General features: G+C 47.9%; 1 protein-coding gene across 4 annotated transcripts in view; it reads left to right on the forward strand.

Annotated features, from left to right (window-relative positions):
* The window catches only part of LOC135054810 (oocyte zinc finger protein XlCOF6-like), a 131587-nt gene that overhangs the window by 79683 nt on the left and 25343 nt on the right, over positions 1-26561 (forward strand). For all 4 annotated transcript variants that reach the window (XM_063958171.1, XM_063958170.1, XM_063958173.1 and 1 more), the window contains 2 exons: positions 14644-14741; positions 14900-15011. In XM_063958171.1, coding sequence (XP_063814241.1) covers positions 14644-14741; positions 14900-15011 — 210 coding nt within the window. The remainder of the gene's footprint in view (positions 1-14643; positions 14742-14899; positions 15012-26561) is intronic.

A 26561-nucleotide genomic window follows, 5' to 3' on the forward strand; every position in this document is an offset into this window, starting at 1 on the left:
AGAAAGAGGTAGAGGAGAAAAAGAAGGGGGAAAGGATAAGAACAAAAATCAGAATCACCCGGTCCACAGCGCTAGTCTCTTGCTTACCACACAACAGGAAGCAGTACATTGAGGTGGGGAAGTGTCTAAGAGGACGTGGGCGAACTGGAGGCGAGGATGGACCTAAAGGTTGGGGAATCTTTAAAAAGTAGCCATTGAGCCCACGTATCCCTGAAGGATGAATAGCCCCCATCAGCAGATGCCATTATATCATCCAAATCCATATAAAGATCTACTCTATTCAACCAATCTCTAACAGTTGGAGGGGAGGAGGATCGCCAGCGGACAGGAATCACCGCCTTGGCGGCATTGTTGAGATGGCATAATAAGGAGTGTTTATAGCTCGAGATGGGTTTGGACGAGTAGTGAAACAGCCAAAACAGGGCGTCCGTTGGTACTCTTCAACCATAATTTCAGCAGAAAGTGAAAGTATCTCCTTCCAGTAGGGTTGGAGCAAGGGTCACGACCACCATATATGGAGCGGGTTCCCGGGGCCAGAAGAGCAGCGCCAACAGGTATTAGGGAGTCCAAGACCCATCTTAGAATATCAGGGCATCTATACCACCGAGAGATCAATTTGTACTGGGTCTCTACTACCAGTGTACTAGGGGAGCAAGCATGAGCCAGTTTGAATATTTTCTCCCAAACGTCTTCACCAAGCTCCCTGCCGAGATTTCTATCCCACGTCTCAGTAAAGGGAGGGAGAGTTGAGCTGGAGTCTGTCAATAGAAGGTTGTATATCAAGGAGATAGAGTGGGGCGGGGGCGACGGGCTGTCGCAGAGGCGTTCAAACGGCGTGAGGGCTGGGGGCCTCCCTCCAGGATAGCCCTGAGACACCAAAAAGTGGCGAACTTGCAGATAACGCCAAAAGTCTCTGGGCGGCAAATGCCATTTTTCTTGTAGATTCGAAAAGGAGACAACCCCACCCCCATCCATCAGCTGTCCGACCCTCCAGAGTCCTAAGTGATACCAAGACTGGAAGGCCCGCGTGGCCATACCAGGGGGAAATCGTTCATTAAATAAAAAGGACATGTAAGCGGAAGTCGGCGCGGAAACAGAGGGGGATTTTCTAATCGCTTTCCAACACGTCAAAGTGGGGCCTACAGTGGGATGGGAAATGGCAGGGACGGTATGCAACCACGGAGTGATAGAGAGTCAGGTGCTACCGTCACCAATTGCTATCTGCACCCATTGTTTCGATGGTACAGCTCTAGACCACCAAAGAATCCTTTGGAGATGGCAGGCTCGATAGTAGCCTTGTATATCTGGCAGGCGAAGGCCACCTTTGTCTCTCTGCCTAACCATCATGGAAAATTTCAAGCGCGGCCTCTTGCTTCCCCAGATAATTTCTCTAAATAGCAGTTGGACCTCCCGAAACCATGTTGGAGAAATTTTGATCGGTAGGGTCTGCAATAGATACAAGATTTTAGGGAGGGAATTCATCTTGAGAATACCCAGTCTGCCTAGCCAGGAGAAAGACTTGGAAGTCCAGGACTGGAGGTCTGCACGAAGTTTAGTTAGGAGGGGGGTAAAGTTAGAATCGAAAAGACGTGAAAGATCCCTGGTAATGATAGTCCCCAAGTATTTCAATTGAGAGGTGTGCCAGGTGAAGGGGAGTGCCGCTTTAAGTCCTGATACCATGGCAGGCGGGGCATTAAGATTCAGGGCCACTGATTTTGAATAATTTATTTTATAATTAGAGAGCTCGCCAAAGAGCTTTAAACTCATCCATTAAATTAGGCAATGAAACTGTAGGGTTTGTGATTGTAGCCAGTAAATCATCGGCGAAGAGGGCAAGTTTGTATTCATTATCCTGGAGCCTGATCCCAGAAATATTTGGATTAAGCCTAATCGCCCTAGCTAAGGCCTCCATGCAGGGAATAAAAATCATGGGGGACAGGGGGCAGCCCTGCCTAGTCCCATTATTAATATCGAACGATCCGGACAAGGAACCGTTAATCACAATTCTGGCCGAAGGGGAGGCGTAAAGGGCTAGGACGCGGTGCAAGCAAGTCGGACCCAGTTCCATGTGTCTCAACACCCCAGCCATAAAACCCCAGTCAATTCTATCGAACGCCTTTTCAGCGTTAGTAGATGGTAAGATCGTCGGGGAGTCCTTTGAGGAAACGTAGTGTATAAGAGCTATGATCTTAGACGTATTGTCCTTCGCCTCTCGACCAGGGACAAACCCCACTTGGTCATTATGTATAAGGGAGGGTAGGAGGGACCTGAGCCTATTAGCAAGTAGCTTGGCGAAGAGCTTAACGTCAACATTGAGAAGGGATATAGGCCGGTAGCTGGGACACAGAGAGGGGTCCTTGCCTTCCTTAGGGATGACCGTGATGTGGGCCTCAAGGGATTGCCTAGAAAAAGGGTTAGTATCGGAGACTGTGTTGCATGCGTCTAAGAGGAGAGGGGACAATTTATCCCTAAAGGCTTTATAATAATTGATGGTAAAACCGTCAGGGCCAGGACTCTTTCCAGAAGGAGTGGATTTAATGGCATCATCGAGTTCTTGGGAAGTAAAGGGCTTTTCCAACTCCTTCCCGGCATCTTCCGAGAGTTTAGGGAAGCCGATCTTTGTAAGGTAAGCGTCCACGTTGCGCGACCGATCACTAGTCGAATCGGGGGAGGGGAGATTGCAGAGGGAGGTGTAGTATGAACAGAATGTCTCCGCAATTTGGTCCGTGTCGTGGAAAAGACGGCCTTGTGCGTCCTTTATGGAGGGGATAAATGAGAGCGCCCTCTGGGTACGTAAAGCCCTGGCAAGCATTTTGCCCGGCTTGTTGCCCCAGTGGTAATACCGATTGCGACACTTCCGAAAGGAGAATTTCACTTTATCTAATAGCAATTTATTCAAGGACGAACGGGCCGCGACCAAATCTACATAGGTGTCAGGGGAGAGAGAGGCCTTATGGGCGGTTTCTAGGGATTCAATTTGCCGCAAAAGTCCCTCAATTTGGCCCAAACGTTGTTTCTTTAAGTAGGAGCCCAATTGAATGCACTTTCCCCGGATTACACATTTATGAGCCTCCCAAATTGTCAAGTCAGAGACATCAGGGGAGACATTTCAATCAATATACATATCAATGGCATCCTCAAGTTGGGCTTTACAGTACGGGTCGTGCAATAGAGACTCGTTAAAGCGCCACGAGCGTCGCTGAGCAGGAGGGGGTCCGATGGAAATGTCCAGTCTGACCGGAGCGTGATCGGACCATGTCATCTGGCCTATGGAAGCATCGCAAGCCAGGTACAGGTGTCTGTGGTCAAGTAGAATATAGTCTAGCCTAGAGTATGAACAATGAGGAACCGAATAATATGTATAATCCCGGTCAGACGGGTGAAATATGCGCCAGACGTCGGACAGCTGATGGACGTGAAGGAGGCGTCGCATCTTCCTGGACAAGCGGTGACGAACCAACAGTGACTCGGAGGAGGTGTCTAGGGTGTAATAGAGGGCCCAGTTGAAGTCTCCCCCCACAATCAGGATTCCCTGTTTCAGCGCATCAACCCTGTCCATAATAGCCTCGAGGAAGGCAGGTTGACCTTGATTGGGAGCATATATATTAACAATTGTAAAGGTCGTGTTAAAAATAGAGCATATAAGTAAGAGGCATCTCCCCTTCTCCAACCTGTGGGCCATCACATTGGAAACAGGTAAATGTTTAGCAAAAAGGATGGCCACACCTTTAGATTTAGATTGGGAATAATTACAATAATACGAAGTGGGAAAGAACCTATTCCTAAGGTGGGGTGCAGAGGGGGAGTGTCGGAAATGGGTCTCCTGCACAAGGACAATATCAGCCCTCTCCGCGTGAAACGAACGGAGAGCACCGGCCCTCTTCTCAGGGACGTTCAAACCCCTGGCGTTTATGGAGATTATCCTAAGTGTAGAAGCCATATGTCGGGGTGTTGTAGGACCTCAAAGATCGTACACTGTGGACCAGGTGACGAGAGGAAAAAAAGGAAGGATGGGACTAGGGAGAAAAGAGAAAATAGAAGAGAATCCATGAACAAGAAAGAGAGAAAGCGACATACCTGAGTAAGTCGAACAGTAAGATACCGCAACAGGACAGGAAAGGGACCGTAAGGGTGCCTCTGTCTCGGGAAAACCGTAGCGGTAGGGTGCCGCAGCCCCGCCACCCTAAAATCATTCATTTCAAGTGGAGCGTAAGCAACAAAGATAACCGGTGTTGGTTGTGCATTTCAAAAACAGTAACATGAATAACAATAATAATAGCAATAATAATAATGGGAATGGTCCTTCCAGGGCAAGGGAAAAAAAAAAAAAAAAGGGGGGAGGAGGGGTTCAAGCGGCACCAATAAGGGCCAAAACTGCGTGAAGAAAATGCGTAAAAGTAAGGTCCTAGGTCTAAAAACAAATTAGTAGTTGACAGCTATGACATGATACAATGATGAAATACAAGATACGAATATTGTCAAGCACCTAGGGGGACCGGGGGAGAGGGAGAAAAGAAAAAAAAAGACCCCACAAAGCTGAAGTCATGAAGCAGAAACAACAGAAATGAAGCAAATAAGTCTCACAGAGGGGTCCATCTGCAAACTCGACACGGGAGCCTGTAGAATCAGAACTGGAAAAAGGACTAGCAAAGTCCTTCAGCCGCACTCCCATCAAGTGGCATCCACCAAGTGGAGAGGGTCTTCGCCTTTGGATTTCCGTTTTGGATTCTGGACCTTGTGCCACCTCTCTCTTCTGGTTGGATTGGTAGAGGCCAGGGTGGGGAGAGTAAAAGCTCGCCAATCAGGGAGGGAAATATCTTCTAGTCCCAAAGCAGAGCAAAATCCAGGCAAATCCACCGGGGATTGGAGAGAGAGGACCCTACCAGCATGGGATACTTGCAAGGAAAACGGGAAACCCCATCTGTACTTCAGGTCACGTTTGCCCAGCGTTTCTGTCAGAGGCTTCAGCAACCTCCGCTGTTGGAGCGTGCGCCAGGAGAGGTCTTGGAAAATTTGGATCCGAGTACTATTAAAATCAACTCCTTCCAAGTCTCGTACCTTGCGAAGAATCTCCTCTCTCTGTGAGACATAATGGAGTCTGCAAATAACGTCCCTTGGGCGTTCTGGCCCTTTAGGTCTGAGGCCTCTGTGAGCCCGGTCGAATTCAATCGAGTCAGAGGAGTCCAGGCCCAGGATTTTGCCGAATATTTTGGTTAGAGCGTCAACAAGGCCGGATGAAGGAACCTCTTCAGGGAGGCCCAGAACTCTAATATTATTCCGACGGCCTCTGTTGTCCAAGTCGACTAATTTATTCTGCATCAGTTCCGTGTCCGACCCCATTGAGCGACCGTGTCATGAAGCTGGAGTAATTGGTCCTCCACTGTGTCCCTTTCCTCCTCTAGGGAGACAATTCTGGATCCCAAATGTTATATCAGATTGTACCGACGAGATCTGGGTTTGAATAGAGTCCTGAAGTCGGCATTCCAGAGCTTGCATGTCTTGTTTAGAAGGAAGGGAGCAGACGTGGGTCAGAATTTACCCAATTTCGCCCTGCATTTGCGACATTTGAGCCCGTAGATCTCCAGTCGGGGGAGAGGAAGCCATCGTGGGTGGGGCAATACCTGTATCAGGCGCAGTAGGAGGGGGATCAACAACAGCCGCTATGGATAGGTAGGATCGGAGATTCGATTGAGATGAAGTACTACGTGTAGACTGGGCGGATTTTCCCTGTTGGTTTTTCTTGCCTCTGGCCATCAGAAGAGGGTGAATGAAAGGACCATTTCAAAAGGACAACACCATAGTCTTAGAAGGATGACGGGGGAAACATTCCCCTACTAGTTAGACAGCATAGCCGGTGGAGAGCAGCCGTGCTCGCATCCCGTCAGCGACCCCGGGGTAGACGCCCGGGAGTATGTAAATGAGGAAGACTCCAGCAATATAGTGCACCGCTGTCGGAGAGGCAGGGTCAGAGTAGCGCAAAAGTCACTGCGTAGTATCTCGTGAAAGTTCCCAGGCACTGAGGGGCGCGGGTAGCGGGGCAGTGCGGAGCCCGCAGCTCAGGAATACAAGGCAACAGTAGCTATCACCAAGCGGGGGGGGGGAGTTACTCACAGCACAGGTGCAGATCACAGGGAACTCCCATGAGCGGTAGCAGGATAGGGACACTGACCCCCACCAAGTCACCAGGAGCAGGAGCCAGGTGCAGAGAGGCAATCAGCCAAGCAGCAGGGGTGGAGATAGCGCACACGGGCCCACCGACCCAGCAAGATGACTGACAGGAGGGGTACTGCAGGGCAAAGTGGGTGGCAGAGAGGAAGTTCCAGCCAGATGAGACAGCTCTGGCCGCAAGTGGACTCCCGGTCCCTGGAGGTACACAGACGGACCCTGGTAGCCAGAGGAGCACTCGGTCCAGCCCCACCAGCGCAAGTAGGCACCCCCAGGACCAGCGCCTGCATTCCGGGGATCCCTGGCTCAGCTGCGGCCCCTGTCCACGGAACTCCGGCGCTTATAGCAGGGAGAAAGCAGGAGGAAAGCGGGCGCCGGCGGGGAGGAAAGCGGGGTCCGGTCAGCTTACCGCACAGCGTTGCGGGCCTCCGGCTGCAGGGGAGATGAAGGAGGTACGTTGGTGGGGATGCGGTCAGCGGCTCGGCGGCTCCAGGAGGAGGCAGGCAAGATGGCCGCTGCTTAAGCTCCGGTCCCGGTATAACCTCTCCCTCACGTCCAGATTCAGCACCCAGCCTCCAGACGAGGGTGCGGGGGACCTGGACGAGGTGACGGAAGACTGGTGGTGCCTGTGGAGATCAAACGGCGGCGAGATCCCGCTTCCGGACCCCCGGCCCGGGCCGTCTCCAAACTTGAGGACCCGGCTTCACGCTGGGGGAAGGACGCAATCCGCAGGAGTGCTTAAAAGCACTCCCCGACTCCGCGGGTCCCCCACAGCGGCAACAGCATCTCAGGAGGGGTCACAGAGGGTAACCTGGAGCATCCAGGTATAAGGCAGGAAGGGAAAAAGGCTTTATTAAGGGCTATGCCTGCAGGAGCTGGGAAGAGCACGTCCACTCTCCAGAACGGCCAGGCCACGCCCCCCACCCACCCTGGTGACTTATTAATCTTTAAATGTTTTAATCGGTCACAGACTACTTCCTCGCTTAAATAAGTACCTATCAGTGGGATATTCTCATTATTGAGATTATATGTTAGTCCCTGAATTGGGTCCTCTCTAGTAAATACTGTTGAAAAAAACTAATTTAGTGTGTCCGCTATGTCATTATCATTTTTGCTGAAGACGCCCAACTTGTCTTTTAAAGGGCCTATACTCTCCTTCTTTAATCTCTTGCTATTAATGTATTTAAAGAATTTTCTCTATCGTCCTAGTGGATGCTGGGGTTCCTGAAAGGACCATGGGGAATAGCGGCTCCGCAGGAGACAGGGCACAAAAAGTAAAGCTTTACGATCAGGTGGTGTGTACTGGCTCCTCCCCCCATGACCCTCCTCCAAGCCTCAGTTAGATTTTTGTGCCCGGCCGAGAAGGGTGCAATCTAGGTGGCTCTCCTAAAGAGCTGCTTAGAAAAGTTTAGCTTAGGTTTTTTATTTTACAGTGAGTCCTGCTGGCAACAGGATCACTGCAACGAGGGACTTAGGGGAGAAGAAGTGAACTCACCTGCGTGCAGGATGGATTGGCTTCTTGGCTACTGGACATCAGCTCCAGAGGGACGATCACAGGTACAGCCTGGATGGTCACCGGAGCCTTGCCGCCGGCCCCCTTGCAGATGCTGAAGTAAGAAGAGGTCCAGAATCGGCGGCAGAAGACTCCTCAGTCTTCTAAAGGTAGCGCACAGCACTGCAGCTGTGCGCCATTTTCCTCTCAGCACACTTCACACGGCAGTCACTGAGGGTGCAGGGCGCTGGGAGGGGGGCGCCCTGGGAGGCAAATGAAAACCTATTTTGGCTAAAAATACCTCACATATAGCCTCCGGAGGCTATATGGAGATATTTAACCCCTGCCAGAATCCGTTAAGAGCGGGAGACGAGGCCGCCGAAAAAGGGGCGGGGCCTATCTCCTCAGCACACAGCGCCATTTTCCCTCACAGAAAGGCTGGAGGGAAGGCTCCCAGGCTCTCCCCTGCACTGCACTACAGAAACAGGGTTAAAACAGAGAGGGGGGGCACTAATTTGGCGTTAGAAATATATAAAAAAGATGCTATAAGGGAAAACACTTATATAAGGTTGTCCCTATATAATTATAGCGTTTTTGGTGTGTGCTGGCAAACTCTCCCTCTGTCTCTCCAAAGGGCTAGTGGGTCCTGTCCTCTATCAGAGCATTCCCTGTGTGTGTGCTGTGTGTCGGTACGTGTGTGTCGACATGTATGAGGACGATGTTGGTGAGGAGGCGGAGCAATTGCCTGTAATGGTGATGTCACTCTCTAGGGAGTCGACACCGGAATGGATGGCTTATTTAGGGAATTACGTGATAATGTCAACACGCTGCAAGGTCGGTTGACGACATGAGACGGCCGACAAACAATTAGTACCGGTCCAGACGTCTCAAAAACACCGTCAGGGGTTTTAAAACGCCCGTTTACTTTAGTCGGTCGACACAGACACAGACAGGGACACTGAATCCAGTGTCGACGGTGAATAAACAAACGTATTCCTTATTAGGGCCACACGTTAAAGGCAATGAAGGAGGTGTTACATATTTCTGATACTACAAGTACCACAAAAGAGGGTATTATGTGGGATGTGAAAAAACTACCGTAGTTTTTCCTGAATCAGATAAATTAAATGAAGTGTGTGATGATGCGTGGGTTCCCCCCGATAGAAAATTATGGGCGGTATACCCTTTCCCGCCAGAAGTTAGGGCGCGTTGGGAAACACCCCTTAGGGTGGATAAGGCGCTCACACGCTTATCAAAACAAGTGGCGGTACCGTCTATAGATAGGGCCGTCCTCAAGGACCAGCTGACAGGAGGCTGGAAAATATCATAAAAAGTATATACACACATACTGGTGTTATACTGCGACCAGCGATCGCCTCAGCCTGGATGTGCAGAGCTGGGGTGGCTTGGTCGGATTCCCTGACTAAAAATATTGATACCCTTGACAGGGACAGTATTTTATTGACTATAGAGCATTTAAAGGATGCATTTCTATATATGCGAGATGCACAGAGGGATATTTGCACTCTGGCATCAAGAGTAAATGCGATGTCCATATCTGCCAGAAGATGTTATGGACACGACAGTGGTCAGGTGATGCAGATTCCAAACGGCACAAAGGTGTATTGCCGTATAAAGGAAGAGGAGTTATTTGGGGTCGGTCCATCGGACCTGGTGGCCACGGCAACTGCTGGAAAATCCACCGTTTTTACCCTAAGTCACATCTCTGCAGAAAAAGACACCGTCTTTTCAGCCTCAGTCCTTTCGTCCCTATAAGATCATATCTGCCCAGGGATAGAGGAAAGGGAAGAAGACTGCAGCAGGCAGCCCATTCCCAGGAACAGAAGCGTTCCACCGCTTCTGACAAGTTCTCAGCATGGCGCTGAGACTGTACAGGACCCCTGGATCCTACAAGTAGTATCCCAGGGGTACAGATTGGAATGTCGAGACGTTTCCCCTTCGCAGGCTCCTGAAGTCTGCTTTACCAAGGTCTCCCTCCGACAAGGAGGCAGTATGGGAAAAAATTCACAAGCTGTATTCCCAGCAGGTGATAATTAAATTACCCCTCCTACTACAAGAAAAGGGGTATTATTCCACACTATATTGTGGTACTGAAGCCAGAAGGCTAGGTGAGACTTATTCTAAAAAAAATTTTGAACACTTACAAAGGTTCAAATCAAGATGGAGTCACTCAGAGCAGTGATAACGAACCAGGAAGAAGGGGACTATATAGTGTCCCGGGACATCAGGGATGCTTACCTCTATGTCCCAAATTTGCCCTTCTCACTAAGGGTACCTCAGGTTCGTGGTGCAGAACTGTCACTATCAGTTTCAGACGCTGCCGTTTGGATTGTCCACGGCACCCCGGGTCTTTACCAAGGTAATGGCCGAAATGATGATTCTTCTTCGAAGAAAAGGCGTCTTAATTACCCCTTACTTGGACGATCTCCTGATAAGGGCATAGTCCAGGGAACAGTTGGAGGTCGGAGTAGCACTATCTCGGATACTGCTACAACAGCACGGGTGGATTCTAAATATTCCAAAATCGCAGCTGATCCCGACGACACGTCTGCTGTGCCTAGGGATGATTCTGGACACAGTCCAGAAAAAGGTGTTTCTCCCGGAAGAGAAAGCCAGGGAGTTATCCGAGCTAGTCAGGAACCTCCTAAAAACAGTGCATCATTGCACAAGGGTCCTGGTAAAAATGGTGGCTTCCTACGAAGCAATTCCATTCGGCAGATTTCACGCAAGAACTTTTCAGTGGGATCTGCTGGACAAATGGTCCGGATCGCATCTTCAGATGCATCAGCGGATAACCGTATATCCAAGGACAAGGGTGTCTCTCCTGTGGTGGTTATAGAGTGCTCATCTTCTAGAGGGCCGCAGATTCGGCATTCAGGATTGGATGCTGGTGACCACGGAGCCCAGCCCGAGAGGCTGGGGAGCAGTCACACAAGGAAAAAATTTCCAGGGAGTGTGATCAAGTCTGGAGACTTTTCTCCACATAAATATACTGGAGCTAAGGGTAAATTTATAATGCTCTAAGCTTAGCAAGACCTCTGCTTCAAGGTCAGCCGGTATTGATCCAGTGGGAAAAACATCACGGCAGTCGCCCACGTAAACAGACAGGGCGACACAAGAAGCAGGAGGGCAATGGCAAAAACTGCAAGGACTTTTCGCTGGGCGGAAAATCATGTGATAGCACTGTCAGCAGTGTTTCATCCCGGGAATGGAAACTGGGAAGCAGACTTCCTCAGCAGGCACGACCTCCACCCGGGAGAGTGGAAACTTCATTGGGAAGTTTTTTCCACATGATTGTAAACCGTTGGGAAATACCAAAGGTGGACATGATGGCGTCCCGTCTAAACAAAAAACGGGACAGGTATTGCGCCAGGTCAAGAGACCCTCAGGCAATAGCTGTGGACGTTCTGGTAACACCGTGGGTGTACCAGTCGGTGTATGTGTTCCCTCCTCTGCTTCTCATACCTAAGGTGCTGAGAATTATAAGACGTAGAGGAGTAAGAACTATACTCATGGCTCCGGATTGGCCAAGAAGGACTTGGTACCCGGAACTTCAAGAGATGCTTACAGAGGTCTTATGGCCTCTGCCGCTAAGAAGGGACTTGCTTCAGCAAGTACCATGTCTGTTCCAAGACTTACCGCAGCTGCGTTTGTCGGCATGGCGGTGGAACGCCGGATCCTAAGGGAAAAAGGCATTCCGGAAGAGGTCATTCCTACCCTGGTCAAAGCCAGAAAGGAGGTGACCGCACAACATTATCACCACATGTGGCGAAAATATGTTGCGTGGTGTGAGGCCAGGAAGGCCCCACAAAGAAATTTCAACTCGGTCGTTTCCTGCATTTCCTGCAAACAGGAGTGTCTATGGGCCTCAAATTGGGGTCCATTAAGGTTCAAATTTCGGCCCTGTCGATTTTCTTCCAGAAAGAATTGGCTTCAGTTCCTGAAGTCCAGAAGTTTGTCAAGGGAGTATTGCATATACAACCCCCTTTTGTGCCTCCAGTGGCACTGTGGGATCTCAACGTAGTTCTGGGATTCCTCAAATCACATTGGTTTAAAACCAGTCAAATCTGTGGATTTGAAGCATCTCACATGAAAAGTGACCATGCTCTTGGCCCTGGCCTGGACCAGGCGAGTGTCAAATTGGTGGTTTTTTCTCAAAAAAGCCCATATCTGTTTGTCCATTCGGACAGGGCAGAGCTGCGGACTCGTCCCCAGTTCTCTCCCTAAGGTGGTGTCAGTGTTTCACCTGAACCAGCTTATTGTGGTGCCTTGCACCTACTAGGGACTTGGAGGACTCCAAGTTGCTAGATGTTGTCAGGGCCCTGAAAATATGTTCCAGGACGGCTGGAGTCAGGAAAACTGACTTGCTGTTATCCTGTATGCACCCAACAAACTGGGTGCTCTTGCTTCTAAGCAGACTATTGCTAGTTGGATGTGTAATACAATTCAGCTTGCACATTCTGTGGCAGGCCTGCCACAGCCAAAATATGTAAATGCCCATTCCACAAGGAAGGTGGGCTCATCTTGGGCGGCTGCCCGAGGGGTCTCGGCTTTACAACTTTGCCGAGCGGTTATTTAGTCAGGGGCAAACACGTTTGTAAAATCCTACAAATTTGATACCCTGGCTAAGGAGGACCTGGAGTTCTCTCATTCGGTGCTGCAGAGTCATCCGCACTCTCCCGCCCGTTTGGGAGCTTTGGTATTATCCCCATGGTCCTTTCAGGAACCCCAGCATCCACTAGGACGATAGAGAAAATAAGAATTTACTTACCGATAATTCTATTTCTCGGAGTCCGTAGTGGATGCTGGGCGCCCATCCCAAGTGCGGATTGTCTGCAATACTTGTACATAGTTACAAAAATCGGGTTATTATTGTTGTGAGCCATCTTTTCAGAGGCTCCGCTGTTATCATACTGTTAACTGGGTTCAGATCACAGGTTGTACAGTGTGATTGGTGTGGCTGGTATGAGTCTTACCCGGGATTCAAAATCCTTCCTTATTGTGTACGCTCGTCCGGGCACAGTACCTAACTGAGGCTTGGAGGAGGGTCATGGGGGGAGGAGCCAGTACACACCACCTGATCGTAAAGCTTTACTTTTTGTGCCCTGTCTCCTGCGGAGCCGCTATTCCCCATGGTCCTTTCAGGAACCCCAGCATCCACTACGGACTCCGAGAAATAGAATTATCGGTAAGTAAATTCTTATTTTTTGGGATTCGCTTTGCTTTCCTTTGCTACTAGTTTTTCAGTTTCTACTTTAGCCACTCTTATTTCCTTTTTGCATATTTTGTTACATTCCTTATAGTGCTGAAATGACTCTGCTTCCCCGTCAGATTTGTATTTTTTAAATGCTCGCCTTTTCATGCCCATAAGTTCCTTAATCTTTTTGTTAAGCCACATCGGCTTATGATTTTTATGCCTTTTTTTGCTGCTCGTAGGAATAAATTTGAGTGTATTTTTAGCTAGCAGGAATTTTAGTACCTCCCATTTCTCCGTAGTATTTTTTCCTAAAAACAAACCTTCCCATTCAATATCCCTGAAAAATACCCTCATCTTATCAAAATTTGCTTTGCTAAAGTTTAGAGTTCTAGTTGAGCCAGTATAGGGCTATTTATGGAAACGGATGTTTTATGTGACCATATTGTGGTCGCAGTTTCCTATGGGTTCCCCTACTATAATACCTGATACCAAATCCCCATTGTTTGTTAATACCAGGTCTAAGATTGCATTGTACCTAGTTGGTTCCTCAATTAGTTGAACTAAGTAGTTATCATTAAGTGTGTTTAAAAACATATTGCCCCTAGCAGTATCACATGATTCGTTTTTCCAGTTTATCTCTGGATAGTTAAAATCTCCCATCACTACTATGTCTCTTACTCCTGCTGCTCTTTCAATTTGCTTTAGTAACAATTCCTCATCAGATGCGTTGATACCAGGCGGCCTATAGCATACACCCAATACTAACTTTTTTATTCCTTTTTTTTATTCCTTTTTTCCCGCATGCAATTTCTACCCCCCTTAACTCTCTCTGCACGTTATATCTGCCTCCCCCGCAGTGCACATGGTTTTGCCCAACTGCTAACAAATTTGCTGCTGCGATCAACTGTGAATTAGGCCCCTTATACTGTAACCTTCTAAGGTAGATCTTCTTGTACAGCACCCGCCCACAGTCGCCTGCCAGGTGTCAAGTGATTACAATTAGATCTTTTTACACTACTTAATTGAATTTTCCAGAATGTTCCTTATCTGGTTCACTCTTACTTTTTCCTGTATTTATGTATGAGTAAATGAAGCATTTTTGGAGAATCCATTTCAGATCAACAATTGCCGGAGATGTCCTTATTAATACATATGCGCCTGATTTAGAGATGCATAAAAACGTGCACGCAGCAGCATCCACTGGCGGACGCCTGTCTGCAAGTTTATGCAGATGGTCTACAGACTCCTCCCCTTGTATGCACCTATGCAGTTAAATGAGCAAGGACTGAGACTCCCACTTCTAGTACCTGTGCGTGCTGTATTACCGATTGTGCGACCGATGGTGGCGTATAAGAATGCCCCAATCAAAGCTTTCACCAGCAGATTGATTGTCTTATCATGACCTCCTATGCTTGCGTCTGTGCATCTGTGAAAGCAGCCGCTTGCATTGACACGCTACAAGACTCCCATAATACTTGCTTAAAAAGGAACATTTGTGTCTGCACTACTAGCCACATGCCAATCACTGCTCAGGATCGTCCCATCGCTTTTCCACAACATTTCTGATGCTGCCGCAGCCACACTGCAGGATATGTACAGATTTTGGCAATACATGACACATTTTTTAAGACTGTCCTAAAATCAAGCCATTTCTAAAGTTATTAATGCCATTATTTAGTGAGATTATTGCATTCCTGCTTTACCTGTGAAGTTATGGGTTACTCACAACATATACGCATTGTACTCAGTCACTGTTTGTCTCCTACAGATGTACCCAGTAACAGAGATACCCCAGAGAGATGTCCCCGTCCTCTATATACACAGGACTGTACAGAAGAGAATCACAGGACCCCACAGGATGATCGGGTAGGTGGGATTTATTAAATATTTTCCAGATAGTGAAATAGCAAATTATTTTTTTCACTATATGATCTGTAGAGAAGCTGTGTGTGTTGTCCAGGGATGTTCTACGGTTTACTCTCAAGTATGCTAAAGTGTTATTTTATTGTTTGGGGGTTATTTAGGGTGTACATCTGACTAATGTTAAGGTAGAAGATATAGAGGGAGAAGAGGAGACGTATGTGAGAGGTGATCAGCAGTGTAAGGAGGAGGAAATCCCTACAGATATCAGCACAGGTGAGTAATAATCACTTATTACAGAGCAGAGTCACATATTCTCCTTGTCCTATAACTACATCAATCTCTTAATCTACACCCTCCCCAGTACATGAAGACACTTTGTATCATATTAGCCACCTGCGCTTCACCCTGTTACCAGCCCAGAGATCTGACCAGTCTCCTCCCCCACCATATATGGTGTTTCTCATACGGACATCAGCATGGCGCAGCTTTTGCTACTGAGGTGCATTCTGTGTATCCGGCAAGTGGGGGCAGTATCTGGGCTGATTATCAGTCAAGCCAACAAGTGGGGACTGTATCTGGAAGCTGTGAAAACAATTATTTGCATCCACAAAGCAACCGGGCAGTATCTGGGAGCTCTTTAAATATGCATGTGTCTACAGAGCAAGAGGCAGTCCTCCTTGCCCCCCCAGTGCTGACTCAACTGCAACTGCAATCTACACTTACTCCTCCCTACTCCCAGTACTGCCTGCCCCTAACCCTCTCCTTTCCCCCCCGTACTTCCCCGACTGCTGTCTGCACTTCCTCTCCTACCCCCGCACCCCACTACCTGCCATCAGTCCCCTCTAACCCCAGCTCTACCCCAACTTCTTCCTCCCTTTACCCTCAGTAGCTACCCCAACTGCTGCTTGCACTAAACCCTTTGCAGCTGCTACCTGCCTCTAGCACTGCCCAAGCTGCCACCTGACCCCAGCACTGTCCCAACTGCCCTCACCCCCCATAATATGGGATGGGACCCAGTAATGGTTGAGTAGAACCCCTTTTTGTATAAAGTGAGAGGTCCCTGGGACCCACAATTTTTTATTTTTCCACCCAGCGCGATCACGGTCAGTGATGAGTAGTTTCCCTTCGATCTCCGTGCTTAGATGCGCTGTGCTGTTGCTCTTCATCACCTGATCTGTCTGTATATCCTGCTCTGGCCTAATGCTTTATTGCCACTTGCTGCTCTTCCCCACTCTGAGCCATCATCATTCTGTGTTGCTATGCCCTACTTTGCCTTACTCGTCTGTCCTGCTACTCTCTCTTCTGTGCTTGTCTACATCACAGCTTCTACCAAAATTAGCAGCATGCCTGTAGTTGCTGTGCTAGGGTTAACCAGAATGGCATAGGTAGCAAAAGAAAATCATGAAGCAGTCTATGTGCCCATCTGGAGAACTGAGAGTTATATAAGATCAGCACAGAGGACACGTGGACACTCGCTTAGGTTAGAGGAGAGGAGTTTCCGCACATTGAGGCAAAAAGGTTTCTCTAATGTCCTAGTGGATGCTGGGGACTCCGTAAGGACCATGGGAATAGACTGGCTCCGCAGGAGACATGGGCACTTTAAGAAAGAATTTAGATTCTGGTGTGCTCTGGCTCCTCCCTCTATGTCCCTCCTCCAGACCTCAGTTTGAATCTGTGCCCGGACGAGCTGGGTGCTGTTTAGTGAGCTATCCTGAGCTTGCTATAAGAAAGTATTTTGTCAGGTTTTTTTATTTTCAGGGAGCTCTGCTGGCAACAGGCTCCCTGCATCGTGGGATTGAGGGGAGAGAAGCAGCCCTACTCTCTGCAGATAGGTCCTGCTTCTTAGGCTACTGGACACCATTAGCTCCAGAGGGATCGTACACAGGATCTCACCCTAGTCGTCCGATCCCGGAGCCGCGCCGCCGTCCCCCTCGCAGAGCCGGAAGACAGAAGCCGGGTGAAAGAAGCAAGAAGACTTCGAAATCGGCGGCAGAAGACTCCAGTTCACTGAGGTAGCGCACAGCACTGCAGCTGTGCACCATTGCTCCCACACTACACCCACATAATCCGGTCACTATAAGGGTGCAGGGCGCAGGGGGGGGAGCCCTGGGCAGCAATTAGAGACCTCTTTGGCAAAAGTTTGCATATATACAGTTGGGCACTGTATATATGTATGAGCCCCCACCAAAAATTGTACATGAAAGCGGGACAGAAGCCCGCCGTCGAGGGGGCGGGGCTTCTTCCTCAGCACTCACCAGCGCCATGTTTTTTCTCCACAGCACCGCTGAGAGGAAGCTCCCCAGCAGTTACACGGTAGAAGAGGGTAAAAAGAGAGGGGGGGCACATATAGGTGCAAAATCAATATAAACAGCAGCTACTGGGTTAACATTAAGTTACTGTGTTATTCCTGGGTTAATAGCGCTGGGGTGTGTGCTGGCATACTCTCTCTCTGTCTCTCCAAAGGGCCTTATGGGGGAATTGTCTTCAGATGAGCATTCCCTGAGTGTGTGGTGTGTCGGTACGTGTGTGTCGACATGTCTGAGGTAAAAGGCTCCCCTACGGAGGAGATGGAGCAAATGTGTGTGAGAGGGTGTCTCCGTCGACAACGCCGACACCTGTTTGGATATGTGTAATTAAGTGCTAAGGTGAATTTATTGCACAAAAGATTAGAGAACAGACAGGAAATCTACCCATGTCTGTCCCTATGTCGCAGAGCCCTTCAGAGTCTCTCAATGATCACTATCCAAAATAATAGACACTGATATCGACACGGAGTCTGACTCCAGTGTCGACTACGATAATGCAAAGTTACAGCCAAAATGGCAGAAAAGTATTCAATATATGATTATTGTAATAAAAGATGATTTGCATATCACGGATGACTCATCTGTCCCTGACACAAGGGTACACATGTTTCAGGGAAGACAGCTGAGGTAAATTTCCCTCCTCTCATGATGAAAAAGAGCGGGAATCTCCAGACAAGAGACTGCAGTTTCCCACAAAGAATTCTCAGGGAGTATCCTTTCCCCACTAGGGCCAGGATACGATGGGAATCTTCTCCTAGGGTGTCACGTTTGCCCAAAAGGTAGCCCTGACGTAACCGCTATTCTCAGGGATCCTGCAGATAGCGTGCACATTCTGGTACACTACTCAGACCGGCGATTGTGTCGGCATGGGTTTATAGCGCTGTGGCAGTGTGGACAGGTACCTTATCAGCAGAGATTGAGACCCTAGTATGTGTATGTATGTATGTATGTATGTATGTGTGTATATATATATATATATATATATATATATTAAAGATGCTGTCTTAAGAGGAGAGATATATATATATATATATATATATATATATATATATATATAAAACATGCCCAAATAGACATGAGTCTATTGGGTCCTAGAGTCAAAGCTATGTCGATTTCTGCTTGACGTGTCCTGTAGAATATGCAATGGACATATGATGCCGACTTAAGAGGCATATGGAAGACTGAGGATTGTGTGGAGAAGGGTTCTCGGACCTGGTCTCCACAGCTATAGCTGGTAATTCTGATATTTTGCCTTATATTCCTGCACAGCCTAGGAAAGCACAACATTATCAAATGCAGCCTTTCGAACAAAGAAACAAGAAAGTCCGAGGTGCGTCCTTTCTTGCCAGAGGCGGGGGCAGAGGAAAGAAGCTGCACAACACAGCTATTTCCCAGGAACAGAAGTCCTCCCCAGCCTCTACAAAATCCACCGCATGTTGCTGGGGCTCCACAGGCGGAGCTAGGCCCGGTGGGGGCACGCCTTCGTAAGTTCAGCCACAAGTGGGTTCACTCCCTGTTAGATCCCTGGGCAATAGATATTGTGTCTCAGGGATACAAGCTGGACTTTGAGGAGATGCCCCCTCACCGACGGCCCTGCCGGCTTCCCCCCACGAGAGGGAAACAGTGTTAACTGCAATTCACAAATTGTATCTTCAACAGGTGGTGGTCAAGGTTCCCCTCCTTCAACAAGGAGGGGGTTATTATTCGACCATGTTGTAGTCCCGAAACCAGACTGTTCGGGTAGACCCATATTGAATTTAAAATCCTTGAACGTATACCTGAAAAGGTTCAAGTTCAAGATGGAATCGCTAAGACGGTCATTGCAAGCCTGAAAGGGGGAGATTTTATGGTGACTCTGGACATAAAGGATGCATACCTTCATGTCCCCATTTATCCACCTCATCAGGCGTACCTCAGAATTGCGGTACGGTATTGTCATTACCAATTTCAGACGTTGCCGTTTGGTCTCTCCACGGCCCCGAGAATATTCACCAAGGTAATGGCGGAAATGATGGTGCTCCTGCGGAAGCAAGGTGTCACTATTATCACGTACTTGGACGATCTCCTCATAAAAGCGAGATCAAGAGAGCAGTTGCTGAACAGCGTATCACTTTCTCTGGAAGTGTAACGGCAACACGGCTGGATTCTATATATTCCAAAGTCGCAGTTGGTTCCTACAGCTCATCTGCCTCTCCTAGGCATGATCCTAGACACAGACCAGAAAAGGGTTTATCTCCCGATAGAGAGAGCTCAGGAGCTCATGACACTGGTCAGGAATCTATTAAAACCAAAACAGGTGTCAGTGCATCACTGCACTCGAGTCCTGGGAAGGATGGTGGCATCATATGAGGCCATTCCCTTTCGGCAGGTTCCATGCGAGGACCTTCCAATGGGACTTACTGGACAAGTGGTCCGGATCACATCTTCAGATGCATCGGTTAATCACCCTATCCCCCAGGGCCAGGGTGTCTCTCCTGTGGTGGCTGCAGAGTGCTCACCTTCTCGAAGGTCGCAGATTCGGCATTCAGGACTGTGTCCTGGTGACCACGGATGCAAGCCTCCGAGGGTGGGGGGCAGTCGCACAGGGAAGAAATTTCCAAGGGCTGTGGTCAAGTCAGGAGACTTGCCTTCACATCAACATCCTTGAACTAAGGGCCATATACAACGCCCTACGTCAAGCGGAGTCCCTGCTTCACGACCAACCGGTTCTGATTCAGTCAGACAACATCACTGCAGTGGCTCATGTAAACCACCAAGGCGGCACAAGGAGCAGGGTGGCGATGGTAGAAGCCACCAGAATTCTTCGCTGTGCGGAGAATCACATAAGCGCACTGTCAGCAGTGTTCATTCCGGGAGTGGACAACTGGGAAGCAGACTTCCTCAGCAGGCACGACCTCCACCCGGGAGAGTGGGGACTTCATCAAGAAGTCTTCACGCAGATTGCAAGTCGGGGGGAACTGCCACAGGTGGACATGATGGCATCCCGCCTCAACAAAAAGCTGCAGAGATATTGCGCCAGGTCAAGAGACCCTCAGGCGATAGCTGTGGACGCACTGGTGACACTGTGGGTGTTCCAGTCGGTCTATGTATTTCCTCCTCTTCCTCTCATACCCAAGGTGCTGAGAATCATAAGAAAAAAAGGAGTGAGAACAATACTCATTGTTCCGGATTGGCCAAGAAGGACTTGGTATCCAGATCTGCCAGAAATGCTCACAGAGGACCCGTGGCCTCTGCCTCTAAGACAGGACTTGTGCAACAGGGGCAGTGTCTGTTCCAAGACTTACCGCGGCTGCGTTTGACGGCATGGCGGTTGAACGCCGGATCCTAGCAGAAAAAGGCATTCCGGATAAGGTCATTCCTACGCTGATAGAGGCTAGGAAGGATGTGACGGCTCAACATTATCACCGTATATGGCGAAAATATGTGGCTTGGTGTGAGGCCAGGAATGCCCCTACGGAGGATTTCCAGCTGGGCCGTTTTCTTCACTTCCTACAGTCGGGAGTGACTTTGGGCCTTAAATTGGGTTCCATTAAGGTTCAGATTTCGGCCTTATCCATTTTCTTTCAAAAAGAACTGGCTTCTCTGCCTGAAGTTCAGACGTTTGTAAAGGGAGTGCTGCATATTCAGCCCCCTTTTGTGCCTCCAGTGGCACCTTGGGATCTTAACGTGGTGTTGAGTTTCCTGAAATCACACTGGTTTGAACCACTCAAAACGGTGGAAGTAAAATATCTCACGTGGAAGGTGGTCATGCTATTAACCTTGGCTTCGGCTAGGCGTGTGTCAGAATTGGCGGCTTTGTCACATAAAAGCCCTTATCTGGTTTTCCATGCGGATAGAGCAGAATTGCGGACCCGCCCACAATTTCTGCCGAAAGTGGTTTTATCCTTTCATATAAACCAACCTATTGTGGTGCCTGTGGCTACTACTGACTTGGAGGATTCCGAGTCACTGGATGTGGTCGGGGCTTTGAAGGTTTATGTAGCCAGAACGGCTAAGGTCAGGAAAACAGAATCTTTGTTTATCCTGTATGCTTCCAACAAGCTTGGGGCGCCTGCTTTAAAGCAAACTATTGCCCGCTGGTTCTGTAACACGATTCAGCAGGCTCATTCTGCGGCTGGGTTGCCGCTGCCTAAATCAGTTAAGGCACATTCCACAAGGAAGGGGGGCTCTTCTTGGGCGGCTGCCCGAGGGGTCTCTGCATTACAGCTTTGCCGAGCGGCTACTTGGTCAGGTTCAAACACCGTTGCAAAGTTCTACAAGTTTGATACCCTGGCTGAGGAGGACCTTGTGTTTGCTCATTCGGTGCTGCAGTCATCCGCACTCTCCCGCCCGTTTGGGAGCTTTGGTATAATCCCCATGGTCCTTACGGAGTCCCCAGCATCCACTAGGACGTTAGAGAAAATTAGATTTTACTTACCGGTAAATCTATTTCTCGTAGTCCGTAGTGGATGCTGGGCGCCCGTCCCAAGTGCGGACTTCTTCTGCAATGCTTGTATATAGTTATTGCTTAAATAAGGGTTATGTTATAGTTGCATCAGAGTTTATCTGATGCTCTGTGATTGTTCATACTGTTAATTGGGTAAAGTTACCACAAGTTATACGGTGTGATTGGTGTGGCTGGTATGAGTCTTGCCCTGGATTCACAAAATCCTTTCCTTGTACTGTCAGCCCTTCCGGGCACAGTTTCTCTAACTGAGGTCTGGAGGAGGGACATAGAGGGAGGAGCCAGAGCACACCAGAATCTAAATTCTTTCTTAAAGTGTCCATCTCTCCTGCGGAGCCCGTCTATTGCCATGGTCCTTACGGAGTCCCCAGCATCCACTACGGACTACGAGAAATAGATTTACCGGTATGTAAAATCTTATTTTTTTCACAGTAAGGACAATACGTGTTTGGAATTCGCTGGCTGAGAGAGTACTCAGTCAACACCTTTAAGAATGGGTTAGATAAATTCCTATTGGATAAAGATATTGAAGGTTATGGTGCGTAGGCACGCATTATAGTTAATATAACTAGTCCTAACATAAAAATAAGTAGTCCTATAATAAGACTGCATAGGAGACCACAAATAGGTTGAACTCCATGGACAATTGTCTTTTTTTCAACCTTGGTTACTATGTTACTATGAGTAGAATAGATGTATTGATAGGATGTGCTGCTACTTTACTCCATGATTGTTCTTTGTGTGTTGGAATAGTCTCTGTTTGCTGGGTCTTGTCATTGTGATTGGTAATATGATTGTATTATATTGTATTTTCACATCCAATTTGGGGACACTGGATAGTGTAGATGATAATAGTTTGTTGACACTGGATAGTGTAGATGATGATAGTTTGTTGTGAAGGGGGCCCTAATTTGCACACCTTAAGTGTGCTCATTCTACATATGCAGGCAAAGTGCTAGACTATTTAAAATCAGTGAGGGTAGGTGGGGCAGGGTGCTAAATTAGGATGAAGGTGTCTCCTACCTTCAGAAATATGTATAAATACATCAGTTACAAAGGGAAGGGGGCCCTAATTTGCACACCTTAAGTAGGTAATGAGGTGCTACTCTGCTTGAGACTTAATACAATGTACAGAGGGAAAAAGTAGCAGGTGCACTGTCTCACACTAGCTCAACCTGTAATAACCAGAGGCACTTAGCATATTCCTGGCCAGGGCTATGAGCTTACCCACCGCATCAAGGTAGCCTCTCAATGAGTGAAAGTGTTACATATATATAAGTCTCAAGCAGAGTAGCACCTCATTACCTAATTAAGGTGTGCAAATTAGGGCCCCCTTCCCTTTGTAACTGATGTATTTATACATATTTCTGAAGGTAGGAGACACCTTCATCCTAATTTAGCACCCTGCCCCACCTACCCTCACTGATTTTAAATAGTTTAGCACTTTGCCTGCATATGTAGAATGAGCACACTGAGGTAAGACTCCTACATTTTGGTTTACTATGGCAGTCAATATTGGGGGGATTCTCTGGGGTGCGGGGCTCCCTGTTCCTGCCGTGGCTGGACGTCCCTGTGGCATCGCAATTTAACACTTTCATTACACTATGGCACTTAGTTTCACATTATTTTCTTTTACTCCTCACATTACTCACACATGCAGCAGCTGCTCCTACCTCTTTAACTCTTTATTTGTATCACTCTTGCGATGCCCTGGGGTTGTCTGGCTGGGTGGCTCTGGGGTGTCCTGCCCCCCGGACCTGAACCCCTATAGTTAGTGTTAGGGACTTGCCCAATGAGAGGCTACCTTGATGCGGTGGCCCTGGCCAGGAATATGCTAAGTGCCTCTGGTTATTACAGGTTGAGCTAGTGTGAGACAGTGCACCTGCTACTTTTTCCCTCTGTACATGATAATAGTTTGTTGACTGGAGCTTGGTCACATTAAATTCCCTACTGGCTGCCAGGGTCTTCAGTGCAAAATGTCCAGGACTGGGCACTATTTTTATGGCTGCTGGTGGGAGCTATTTTTTTATTTTATCATGAGCTTTATTTTGTTCTTTCTTTGGCTCCTTTCTTAAGCATCCCTCAACTGCATCTTGGGATGAGTAGAATGGGCTGTGGAGGTACTGCGTCCTGTACATCCACCTGCCTAGGCTCATTTCTGCCTGGGATTGCCTCTGGGGGTGAGTGTTCACTGCCGCCAGCTGGGAAGGACATCGAGCTGTGCACCAGATATGTAGCAGTTAGGTAAGTGGCTCCCCATTACTCCTGAGAAGTGGGTTTAATAGCTGCTGTTTAGTCCCTGACACTGGGTCCTACATAGTGGATATAAATGAAGATAGAAGGGGCAGCCTTGAGTAGTCTGTCATGCCAGTCTCACCCTAGGCACAGGATGTCTGAGGGGTCCATCATTCCTTCTCATTCCTGGAAAGGATTTATCATCCCACTTAGCAAGGCCACCAGTATGGTCATAGCAGCCAGCAGCAATTGGTGTTTTCCATCTTACCTGCAGGGATGTATGAGATAGATGTGTTTAGATGCTGGGTAATCGGTGGGCATGTCCCTGCCTATGGTCTGTGTCTTTTGCATCTCCACCTCCTCCAGTTTTCTTGTTTTGTTCCCTGATCTTTCTCTATATCTGGAATGGTAGTATGTGCATGGCTAAACCTGGAGTAGGGACAGTGTCAAAAAATGTTTTCCTACACTAGATGGCACTCCGAATAGTATCTTGACTAATCCGGGATAGATGTCATGTGCATAGCCTATGAGATGGAGTGTTAACTGCTGCAGTCAGCTATAAGTGCACTCCTTTAGATGTCTGAACCAGCTTTCCCAAGATCTCTTGCCCAGGCTAATGAAGGTCTTCATGCCGGTCGCCACATGCCTTAGGGGGCTAAGCAGGGATTCTAGCTCCTTTGTTCTCTTCCTGTGAGTTACGGGAGTCACTGAATATTACTTCACATGGGGGTCTCCAAAAGGTCCCTTTAGCCTCTACCCAGAAAAATTGCTACATTCATCCCTACAGAAAAGCAAGTAAACAGAAGTTGGCTGTCCTCTCCCTGAGTTGTGCAGCTCCCAAGCTCTCTGACAAGCAGTCAGATAATTCCTGTTCCTTGGGGCAAGTCTGTTTTTGTTATGGAACCAGAGTCCACCACAAATGCCTTAGTGATCTCATGAAGATCTCTATCTGGTTCCTTTTTTCAACTAGAGTAGCTAGTCCAGTCCTGGACATGATCCTAGAAGAACTGCTAATGTCCCTGTTAGGTCAAGGACAGATGTCTGTCCACCCTTGCATGAAGCAAGTTTTAGTTCTATTCAAGGCCATTCCAGAAGTAACAAGTCTCAAAAGCAATGGTGAATCTATTTCTTTGCTGATAGCTGTGAAGCAACAATATGAACAGAAGCTTCACATTCTCCATTTTGGACTCCCATCTAAGCCTTTCATGCTCAGGACTTTTGCTGTTTAATCCTGGTTACAGGATCTTTGAACTCCAATGCAATTTTCTATGCTCTGGTCAGTGGACATGTTTTTGCGATAAAGGGTCAGTTATGTAAATTATCAGGGGTTACCTAGGGCTATATTTATTAAAGTGCGCTTTTAGAAATGGAGATGTTGCCCATAGCAACCAATCAGATTTTAGCTATTATCTTCTAGAAAATGCTAGATAAATGAGATGTAGAATCTAAAAGTTGTTTTCTAAAAACTTGCACTTTAGTAAATATACTCCCTAGGATGCCTTCCACATGAGGGAAACCAGCATGATAATGTGTTAAGTGAAGCGAAATGTTCCAGCCATTAAAGCTCTTTTCATCTCTGTGGAAAATTTTTAAGCAGATTTCTTCAGCAGACCATGGCCCTCATTCCGAGTTGATCGCTAGCTGCCGTTGTTCGCTGCGTAGCGATCATCTAAAAAAATGGCAAAACTGCGCAATGTTAACGGCGTACGGGTACAACGAGCATCGTGGTTTTGCAACGGTTCTAGCAATGCTTTCAGTCGCACTGGCGGATGCAGGGAGATTGACAGGAAATGGGAGTTTCTGGGTGCCAACTGACCGTTTTCTGGGAGTGTTTAGAAAAACGCAGGCGTGGCCGGGCATTTGCTGGGCGAGTATCTCACGTCAATATCGTGTCATTCGTCGCAGCAATGATCGCACAGAATAAGTAACTACAGGGCTGGTCTTGTTCTGCACAAAATGTGTTTGCAGCTGCACTGCTGCACAGGCGTTCGCACTCTTGCTATTCTAAAATACACTCCCCCGTGGGTGGCGACTATGCGTTTGCATGGCTGCTAAAAGTAGCTAGCAAGCGATCCACTCGGAATGAGGGCCCATACCCTTAAATCTGGAAGTATTTCTCTAGCTAGTGGGCCTGTGGGGGGAATATCAGGTGATGGCCTCTCAGTTGAACCACAAGGTGAAATACTTCTGCTCCTGATAGGAGTCAGCAGGCAGTTCTGCCATCTTTTTACTTTGGAAAATCCAACTGATTTACCTGTTCTGTTAGTGATTCTTCCAGGGGTTCCCAAAAGGATAAAAATACTTTGGGTGATTCTTTTAGCACCCAGTTGGACTAGATATTCTTAGTAAACTAAGTGTGGCAGAAGGCCCAGTATAGTCCATGCTATACCTCCACAACACAATCTCTTAAGTCATGGCTACTTCCTCCTTCCTGCAGTGGCTTTAAAGAAAAAGGATTTCCAGGTTGGTTACTTTAGAGGGAGTTTTAGACTAAAGCCTGTTTCAGCCAGGAGTTGCCGCAATTTCGATTTTTACATTTCTGGCTCTGAAGTGAAGGGGTTTCCTACATCCTCCTTTCAATTGGACTGATCACTAGTGTTCTCGTGGAGAGGGTATGGAAGCGAGTTGTCCTGATGCATACTTAGATTTATGCTCTGAGTTGCTCAGCAAAGTTCATCTGCCTGTATCATTTGGAAAGTATGTTACCTCATGATAGTTCTCTATGGTGAAGCTAACCTGTGAAAAGTCTGCTGAGTATCTTCCTTGATATGATTTGTTCATATGGAAAATAACTGTGTGGCATTTCATTATAGTGCAGTTAATCTGGAGTATTCTGAA

This window comes from Pseudophryne corroboree, chromosome 3 (genome assembly GCF_028390025.1).
Source record: "Pseudophryne corroboree isolate aPseCor3 chromosome 3, aPseCor3.hap2, whole genome shotgun sequence".
NCBI lineage: Eukaryota > Metazoa > Chordata > Amphibia > Anura > Myobatrachidae > Pseudophryne > Pseudophryne corroboree.